At 39.4% G+C, this 10,735-nt stretch overlaps 1 protein-coding gene across 1 annotated transcript; it reads left to right on the forward strand.

Moving 5' to 3' along the window:
* The first annotated feature begins 437 nt into the window (after window positions 1-437).
* Window positions 438-10,154, forward strand: LOC118889896. The gene is made up of 4 exons (XM_036842041.1): window positions 438-524; window positions 4,661-4,714; window positions 4,944-5,478; window positions 10,012-10,154. Exons 1-4 carry the CDS (start codon window positions 438-440, stop codon window positions 10,023-10,025), a joined length of 690 nt encoding a protein of 229 aa, XP_036697936.1. The 3' UTR covers window positions 10,026-10,154.
* The last annotated feature ends 581 nt before the right edge of the window (window positions 10,155-10,735 follow it).

Genomic DNA, 10,735 nt, shown 5'->3' on the forward strand with positions numbered 1-10,735 from the left:
TCTTTTATTAGAAAAGATGAGATTACTCAACCTTTAAGTTATTGCAGAAAAACATATTCTTACTGTTTCTCAGTTATTCTTTGTACACAATTCTGATATATGGGCTATAATCAGGTGTTGAGTTCAAAATCTGAAAACATAATATAGATAAAGTATTTGGGGGAGGGTATATGTCCATATTTTTGTCTGTTTCAGACATGTGCAGGGATGTCAAAGACAGAAGAGAAAGCCTATATTCAATAGGCCCTCTGGGCACTATTGAGCCCATGAAGCTCTCCTCAAAGAATAGAGCAGAGGACCTAGAAAAGGACCATCCCCCCACCCTTCTTTTTTTCATATTTCCCTGAAGGAAATCAAAGTGTTTTATTAAAACAAAGCAAAACAAAAAACCAAAAACCACCACCACAGACACACAATAAGGATGGAATTAACAAGAGATGAAATTGCTTAGTCAGCAGCTTCCAAGCATCATTTCAAATCTGAGTCTTCGATATCCCCCTGACAACTTGAAGGCAGGCAGGAAGGTAGGCTTTACCCACTAGTGTAGCAAAGAACAACAGCATATAAGAGAGCAGTTTGTATGGTGGTTCCTCAATTATGCCCTGAAGTCTGGCAGGCTGGGGTTTGAATTCTAACTCTGGCACTTTAATAGCTGTGACTAAACAATGTGTGTCAGTGTTTACTTCCTGATCCTGTGCCTATTTCCTGATCAATAATGGAAGTTAGTGCCTTCCTCAGAGGGTTGTTCTGAGGATCAAATAAAATAGGCACCTGACATGGAGTAAATATTAGCTATTCAGGCATCATCATTAACTCTCTCCCCTACCACTATTCTGAAGTTGGAAAAGGCAGATTTTGAGGCAGATCATAAAATATGTTACGACTGACTTGTTGATAAATATTTGTTGAGCCAAGTCTGCCTTTAGCATTCTAGCTGTATGCCCAAGATACTGAAGATGTTAAATTTCTGTCTTGATAATAAATATTCTTTCTTTATCTTTCACCTGCAGATTCTCTTCAGGAGCTTGTGGGAAGAAACACTTCAAAGAAGAAATAGGCCTACTGCTTGAGGGAAATGATATGATTTTAGTAGCTGAAAAAAAGAGAGTTGAGCTACTTGATTACTATATTGCTTCCATCTTCTAAGCAAAAAGAAATATTTTCAAGCTGGAAAAAAATCAAAATACTACTTGGAAACGGGTTTCCAGCCCCTTCAAGATAAAACTCGGAGCATTATCCACACCCCTAGGACAAGCTTTAAAAATCTGCAAATCCATAATATCAGTATCAGAAATTCAGAACTTTAAGGCCAGCTACACACAGAATTTCATCTACCCCATCCAATCTACTGCATTCACACAAGAGTGTGTATTGGTGGGGGACATACATATTGCCACCTCCAGATGGAGAGTAAACTCCTTGATTATTCAAGTTTGTCCAAGTTCAGCACACTGGTGCTTCATTCATGTATGTTAAGTGAACAAACCTAAAGGCAGACTAGAAGTTCACAATATGTGAAGAAATAATAAGAATTAGCCATTCCAACAGAGTTCAAGACTCCAGGAGTCCTGAGAATTACACATTTAGATGCTGGAAAAATTTGGCCGTTGATTTCAGTGTCAGTGTTAGTAATCTCTGAGAAATAGTGTATTAATAGGGGATAGGGGTGAGCAGGTTTCTGGAAAACTGTAGACTGGTCACTTTTCAAATTTTCAATAGTATGTATTTCAATAATTACACAACGTAAAGCTTGATTCTGATAGCCTGCAACATGGAAGTACATAGTGATTATTAGAAGCTAAAATGTATTCTCTCAGAATGTAATTCAAAATGAATCCCCTTTCCTCTTTTGCTAAAGTTACTGGGTTGGTATATCAGGGGAATTCCATAGCCTGCCTTCGCTAATCACCATGGGTGGACAGTAAGAGGAGCTGACCACTATGAGAGCCATTCATGAGTATGGAATTTTAACTGTACAAGGAAATAAAATCTCTCAAATCAAACCTGGAACTAGTAGGCAGGGATCAAATTATATCAGGTTCATGAACAGGAATAGTTAAGGCAGTAGTACAGAAACACAGGCAGGAATCAATCTATGGCTGCTTATTAGAAATGGCAGACAAGTCAGAAACCTTTACTGGGTGTCAGAACAGAAAGATGAAGAGGTGGTTATCCGGAAGCAAGAGTCATTTATCAAGGAAACCAAAGAAATGGTGAGGGGAAAAGCCAAGCCAGGTAGGCATGACAACTAAGTTCTGGGGATACAAGTTACATGGATAATGCTTTTGGATCACGGTTTTTTTTCCTAATGACACCACATCAGATGATAAAGGCATCCTTCCTGGTTTTTAAGTAACCAGGACCCTAACAATGGCAAGCTGTAATTCTAGAGCACTGTTTCTCATCTCTGGCTGCAATTAGGGGTTTTTAAAAATACCAGTGCCAAGGGTCCCAACCCTAGACCAATTAAATCAATCTCTAGGGGTACAGTCCAACCTTCAGTATTTTTTAAAAGCTCCCCCAGGTGAATTTAATGTGCAGTGAAGGTTGTGAATTACTATCCTACAGGGAAATCTCTATTGTACACTGCTCTCAAACTTTAACGTGTGTACAAATCACTTGGGGAATCTTGTTAAAATGTAGATTTTGAATTAGTAAGTCTGGGTTAGGGCCTGAGATTCAGAATTTATAACAAGTTCCCAAACAATGTTAGTGGGGTTGGTCCAGAGGCCATACTTAGAGTAATAAGGCCTAGGACAATGCTATAGGCCTCTAGTTCTAGCCCTTTTCTATTGAAAATTTTATATTGGATTAAGATCTATAGGCATGGTTATCAAATATTATGATCATACAAAGAGAGAGATAGCAAAACAGTATCTCAGAATTAAGATTCAAAAATATTTTCACAAGCTGAAATAAACAAGATGAAATTTATTCCTTAACAGGGACCATCTCAAATCTATCTTATAAGCTAAGACAATTCTGAAAAAAAAAAAAGATATTAAAATATATTATAAAGCAATAATAATTTCACATTGTGGCAATGGCTTATGAATAGACAGATTAATTAAATTGAATAGTAATTAGAGAAATACATTTTAAAACAAAAGAATTTGGAATATGATAAAAGTGGCTATTTAATATGGGGAGGATTGTTCAGTTAATCGAATTGAAACAAAAGAAAAAATGTCTGGCTTATTTCACTTAGCATGATGTTTTCAAGGTTCATCCATGTTGTACCATGTATCAGAATTTCATTCCTTTTTAAGGCTGAATAATATTCCATTGTATGTATATATGACATTTGTTTATTCATCTGTTGATGGGCATTTGGATGGTTTCTACCTTTTGGCTATTGTGAATAATAGTGCTATGAAAATTGATGTACAAGTATCTCAGTTCCTGTTTTCAATTCTTTTAGGTATATACCCAGAATTGGGATTGCTGGATCTTATGATAATTCTGTTTAATTTTTTGAGGAACTGCCATATTGTTTTCCAGTATGCACCATTTTACATTCCCACCAGCAATGCATGAGAGTTCCAATTTCTCCACATCCTCACCAACATCTATTTCCTTCTTTTAAAAATAATAGACATCCGAGGGCTTCCCTGGTGGCGCAGTGGTTGAGAATCTGCCTGCCAATGCAGGGGACACGGGTTCGAGCCCTGGTCTGGGAAGATCCCACATGCCGCGGAGCAACTAGGCCCGTGAGCCACAACTACTGAGCCTGCGCGTCTGGAGCCTGTGCTCCGCAACAAGAGAGGCCGCGATAGTGAGAGGTCCGCGCACCGCTATGAAGAGTGGCCCCCGCTTGCCGCAACTGGAGAAAGCCCTGGCACAGAAACGAAGACCCAACACAGCCATAAATAAATAAATAAATAATAATTAAAAAAAAAAAAAAGAATGAATCTCTTAAATAATAATAATAATAATAATAATAGACATCCCAATGGGTGTGAAGTAGTATAAGTAGTATCTTATTGAAATCGTGGTTCGTGTTTCCCTAATGACTAACATCTTTCATGTGATTATTGGCCGTTATATATCTTCTTTAAAGAAATGTCGACACAAGTCCTTTGCCCATTTTTAAATTGGGTTGTGTTTTTTGTTGTTGTTATTGAGCTCTTACATATTTGGGATATTAATTCCTTATCAGATATATGATTTGCAAATGTTTGCTTTAATTCTGTGGGTTGTCTTTTCACTCTCTTGATAGTGTCCTTTGCTGTGCAAGAGGTTTTAATTTTGATAAAGTCCAATTTATCTATTTTTTTTCCTTCTGCTGCTTCTGCTCTTGTTGTCACATCCAAGACAACCCTGCCAAATCCAATGTCGTAAAGATTTCCCCCTATATTTTCTTCTTAGAGTTTTATAGTTTTAGCTCTTACATTTAGGGCTTTGATCCATTTTGAATTAATTTTTGTATACGGTGTAAGTTAAAAGCCCAACTTTATTCTTTTGCATCTGGATATCACCAGGCCTTTTAGTAATATTTATTTTTCTCATTTATAAACAGGATTGTAATAGCTACATCCTACATTCTCTTTTAAACCTATTATATATAACATCATATTGTTAATAAGATGACTACACTGTGGGCAATTTAAGAAGTAGATTTTAATTCCATAAGACATTTTTTGTTGATTGTATTTCGTAGGTTGACTACACTCTACACCACAGCGTCTTAGCGGCCTATAAAGAAAGACATCAGGTGTGTGGAAAAAAGAAGTGGACCAGGAGCTGAATTTAAACAAACAAACAAACAAAAATACCGCCAGGGGTTGTTAGGAAGAGGAGTCAACTCTAGGGATGAGCGCTGTCTTCACCAATAGGTTTGGAGACACGTAGTGTTAAGACCCCAGCTACCATTAAGGACTTTTATAATTAGAGTCTAGAAGAGTCCTCTGATGCTCTTGTGTAATAAAGGCATTTCTTGGTAGTTTGCAGCAGACCAGTTTTGTTTTCTGCCCAGCGTTAACCCAGGAATTTTACCACTCACCCCGGCTGGGCTGCGCGGCCGCCCTTCCGCCGGGCCCGCGCTCACCCCTCGCGTCCGGGTCGCCCTGGTCGCGGTCCTCGCATCCTCCCCGGGGTCCGCCGCCCCTCCGCGGGCCTTCCCATCCTGCCTCCCCTCCTTGGAGCCGGCCGCTCCTCTTGAGCCGCGGCACTCGCGCATCTCGCGGCTCCTCCGCAGCCGCCGCTCGGCTGCAGAGGCCAGCGCTCCACCCCGAATGATCCCGTGGCGGTTTGCGGGGCTGTGCTGTTCCAGCTCCCGCAGGGCGAGCCCTCCGGCGTGGGGCCCGGCCCTGGAGTGTGGCTGTGAGCCCCAAGAGACCTGCAGACCTCTTCAGACCACCGTGTATCTTTCAGGACAGGATTTCTGCGGACAGCATTTGGAGTGTCTCCCGCCAAAAGCAAAACACTCGGGACGACAGAAGCTTAACTCTGCTCTTACCCCCAGCAGAGCTTCAGAAGGTGGGGCAGGTCGCGGTTGAGCAAGGGAGGCTGGGTCGTTGGGTCGCTACGGGGATGGGGATACGGGTGGCGGCAAGCAGAACGGACCTGAACACGTTTACAAATCCAGCCTCTTGTGAGGTTATGAATCGCGGCCTGGTCCGACGGTTATGACCTAGTGAGACAATTACCTACCCCTGGTCACCTACACAGCACTGCCTTTGATTGAACGATACCTTTTCAGAGCAGATGCTCGGGCTACCTCCGTTAATATGTACATGTGGGGTGGATATCATAAGTCATAAACTTTAGTGAGAAGTAGGCTGATATCAAAAATTAAAAAGCAGAAAAGAACCTCAAGATGATTATGCCTAAAAAGTCTGCTTACAGACAAAATCATAGAAAACGTATTCTCTTCTTGAAGATTCCTAAGTATGGAGATTTAAAAAGATTATTTAGATAGTTAAGTTCTTCAACACATGTAAATGTAGTTCATGTACGAGTAAGGCAGCGTGATAATAACGGGAAAAGTCAAGAACTTGGAATCAGGGCAAATGTAATTGAGTCCCGGTTCTGCCTCTTTTTAAATTGCGGACTTGGGCAAATCACCTAACCTCTCCCCGCCTTAATTTCGTCATCTTTAAAATAAGAATAAGAATAGCATCAACGTCATCATACTGTTACAAGAAATAAATGAGGTAGAGTATATAAAAAGTATATTGTAAAGTGCTATATAAATATTAAATTTTCAACAAATTTGTGTTGAAACTTACACTGTAGCCATTTATTCCCAGAACCACTTATTTCTATTTTTTATCTTTATAATCAACATTGACACTTTTCCTTTTCTCTACATCATTGTATTGGTCACTGCACACCACTTTAAAATGGTTTTTTGTCATCATGTTCTATAACTTTAATTTTGGTAAGGCCAACCTTATGAAAATTTATTATTTTCTGTGAGCCATGACATTTACAATTCAGGTGCCACCAAGTGGATGGTGGTGCCTGTTTTATGGTTGTGTGGGCTTACTGGCTAGCATAGTCTCTGATTTGGATAAGAGAATATAGATTAGTCTATAACCTAGCCAATTTTTTCTATCATATCTATTTAAAAAAATAATAGTCCTAAAGTATGACCTACTTAATTACTAATGACATATGTTGGATCTTATTCAATAAGACATAGAGACACACAAACACATATTCAAAGCCCTTTCCTTACTCAATTTCAACTTTTTTTTTTTTTTAATAAAGGGATTCTTTTTTAAAAAATAAATTTATTTATTTATTTATTTTTGGCTGCATTGGGTCTTTGTTGCTGCGCATGGGCTTTCTCTAGTTGCAACGAGCGGGAGCTACTCTTTGTTCGTTGCGGTGCACAGGCTTCTCATTGCGGTGGCTTCTCTCTTTGCGGAGCATGGGCTCTAGGCGCACGGGCTTCAGTAGCTGTGGCATGCAGGCTCAGTATTTGTGGCTCATGGGCTCTAGAGCGCAGGCTCAGTAGTTGTGGCGCATGGGCTTAGTTGCTCCGTGGCATGTGGGATCTTCCCAGACCAGGGATTGAACCCCTGTACCCTGCATTGGCAGGTGGATTCTTAACCACTGCACCACCAGGGAAGTCCTCAACTCTTTTTAATAACAACTTGCCAAAACCATCAAAGGTTCTTTTGGAGTTGAAGCCAGAGCTGGAATGTTGCAGCTATTAGAATGGATGAAAGGTGAAGGCAGTAGAGAGCTACTGGAGTGGTGCATTCCTGAAAGCCCTGAAGAACAGGTGGGTCAAGTTACCAAAGTAGAGCAGGTAGGGTAGGAACCAGAAAGGAGTTGTGGTATGCTCAGCATTAGTCACTGGGATGTCAGGGAGAATGTTGACATCAAGTCAGTACCAAAATGAGCCAGGAAATTAGGACACCAAAAATGATGCCTTACCAGGGCAGCAATTAGGGACCAAGATGAGTCAGGCTGCCATGGGAAAAAGCCAATGTATCCTTGTATTAAATCTTGTATGCAAACGAATGCCACCTGGAAACTAGAATCTCCCTTTGGGTTGATGTCAACAGCTTTCCACAGTTGTCTTCCTTTTTAAAAAATCTGATGTTTATTGGGCACTTGGTATGTGCCATCAGTGTTCTGAGCACTTTATTTGTATTATCTCTTGTAATTTTTATAACAATCCTATGAAGTAATCTATTTATCTGCATTTTATAGACGAAACTGAGGCAAAGGAGGTTAATCAGCTTGTCCAAGGTTACTCACCCAATAAATATTAGAGCTGTGACTCTATTTCAGGCAGACCTCAGAGCCTATGCTCTAAGCCACTATAGTACATGGCTCGCTGCAGTTTTAACTCATGCTTATCAACTATCACCATTTCACCAGGCTCAGCCTTGAGAGAGATGGCTAGAGGCATGCATATCAGGTCCAGATATTATTTAGTCTATTGTTTCTGTTAAGGACATACTATTTTAATAATTTTTAAAGAAGTATAACTTAAGGGGAAAAAATCTTTAACTTAATTCCCTTTGAGGTTAAAAAGCCTCTATATAGTTTGCTGCATAAAAGCACTTGAAATTCTGCCATCAGAATTCTTCATCGTGGATTCTGCTCAATTTTTTTCATTTATGGAAGACAAGTTAGCTTTATTGTTCCTCCTTCAAGGGAAGACCACATTTACCTCTCTGCATTCTAACTCTCAATCCCTGCATCTTTTCTTTCTGGAGGCATATTGGATTTAAAGGGATTTCAGGATATCCAAATGAAAATGTCAGCAAATGAGATATGTGGGGTTAGAAATCAAGAGAAATTAGGACTAGAGCTATGAATGTGGGTGTTACTCATGGAGAGGTTATAGTTTAAGTCGTGGGAAAATATTCAAAAAATGAAAAAAGAGAGCTCAATCCAGATGGAAAAGACTTTATGGATCATTCTAGTTCAGTCCTTTTCACAAATCTCAACTCCCCAGAACAAAAAAAAATCCAGCTCTACTGCTGTACCTGTGATGATGGAAACTCATTACCCCCTGCATTAGTCTCCTCTTGTCACTGTAACAAATTACCATGGATTTAGTGGTTTAAACAACACAGAAATACAGTCCTACGGTTCTGGAGGTCAGAAGTCCAAAATGAGTTTCACTGGGCCAAAATCAAAGTGTTGGCAGGGCTGAGTTCCCTCCAGAGGCTCTAGGGTAGAACCTGCTTCCTTGCCTTCTCCCGTGTCTGGAGGCTGCCTGCATTCTTTGGCTCATGGCCCCTTCCTCCATCTTCAAAGCCAGAAACATAGCATCTTCACATCTTCCTTTGTCTCTGGCCCTCTGCTTCCATCATCACATCTTCTTTGATTTTTCTGCCTCCCTCTTTCATCCTTTAAGGACCATTGTGATTACACCAGGCTTATCTGGAAAATCCAGAATAATCTGCTTAAATTAATCATATCTGCAAAGTCTCTTCTGCCATGTATGGCAACATATGCAGGGGTTCCAGGGATTAACATATGGACATCTTTGAGGGCCATTAGTCTACCACACCCCCCCAAAGTAGCCCACATCCTAATGGCTAGAAAGTTCTTATATTGAGCTAAACTTTGCCTACGTTTTGTGCATTGACCCAGGCTTTGTCTTCTGAAGTCACAAATATTAAGTTTAATATCTGCCACATAACTCTCCTTCAGATACTTGAAGGTATATTGACCCCCTCTCCCCCAAACAAAACCATTTCTTCAGCAGCTTAATAGGATATAGTTCCAAATTCTATTATCTTGGTTGGACTCCTGTGGAAAACTTTGTTTTATCAATGTTTATTTGAAAATGTGGTGTGGCCTGATCAAGCAAGAATAGGTAGGGCCAATATTCCTCTGGTTCTAAGCACTGAATTTTAATTAACGAAGCCCATGATTGTAGTCTATTAAATTGCTGTCTTTCCAAATACTACTGAAGGACATGTTTACCTGAGCTATAACTGTAAAGTTGATTTTTAACTAAAATACTGGCTTTTACAATTAGGTTTATCAAATAACTCTTTAATGTCAATGAACAAATTAATAATCCTTAACTACATGTGATCTACGCACTTAATTACATGTGAGTTCCTATCCAAATCATTACTAAAAAAGTTAAGTGTGATGGAGCCCGTAACAGAGCCTTGCAGCATAACTGAAGGACTCGTCCAAGAGAACATTTATCTGCTTTCTTGGGCCTAAGTCCTTCAAACAAGATCTAACTACATTATAATCTGAGCCACAGTTTTTCATCTTGTCCACAAGGAGTTCAATGTTTTATGCTCTTCATATAGCAATCTACCAATATACCAATATTATCTGAAAAAGAAATAAAGTTAGTGTAGCTTAAGTTATTTTTGGTAAACTCAGACTGGCTGCCAGTGATCAACATCTCCTTAAGTGCTCTCAAATCACCTATGAAAATACATTCTAGACTTTTTCCTGGTACTAATATTAAGTTTGCCAGAATACAGTATGCAGACTATATTTTCCTTCCCTTGCTGAAAATTGTCTTGTTCTGACTTTACAGTCTTTTGATCCCTCTCTTCTTCCTTACAGTTCCTCAACTGTGAATCATTGTGATGGTGTACAGCAGGAATGGCCTCATCTGGAAACCCTCTTGGTCCAGGCTGGGTTGTGAGGCACGTTCAACTCCTCAGAGACTAATAGTAAGGAACGCAAAGAGTAGTTTCATCATGTGAGAGGAACGGGGTAGATGGTATATGTGGAGGCTGTATCGATGATTAAGTACAAAATAAATAAATTTCATTATTTTCAATTTAATTGTGTATTTACTTAGCTTCCTTACAAGTCTACAAAGAAGTTAGAAGGTGACTAGAGGAGCAATAGGAACCTTTTTGTTCTGAAGCGTAGAGATCTTTGATCAAGTACATACTGGCAAGAGACTTACCAATATATAACCAACACAACCAACAGTGAATAGGTTTTTATCACAATTATCACTTTCCAGGCTAAAAAATCCTTATTTTTACATGTGAATAGTTTATACTCATACCATTAATCAAGAAAATACGGCAACAGAAGCATAATCTACAATTTTGATGGTTTTTAATAAATAATCTGGTGAAAGACTTTTAGTGGGATAGGTGCAATTAGGTACATGCCTGGTTTGGGTACTGGTGCTCTTAAACATTTGTGGAGGTTATAAATTTAGTCTGTTTCCACAATATAAGAATACATAGATATTGAACAAAGACTAATTTAAAAACTGACTTTTAAATGTCAAATGAGAAAGATTTTTGGAAATGGTTATTCTCCTCTT

Source organism: Balaenoptera musculus, chromosome 2 (genome assembly GCF_009873245.2).
Source record: "Balaenoptera musculus isolate JJ_BM4_2016_0621 chromosome 2, mBalMus1.pri.v3, whole genome shotgun sequence".
Lineage (NCBI taxonomy): Eukaryota > Metazoa > Chordata > Mammalia > Artiodactyla > Balaenopteridae > Balaenoptera > Balaenoptera musculus.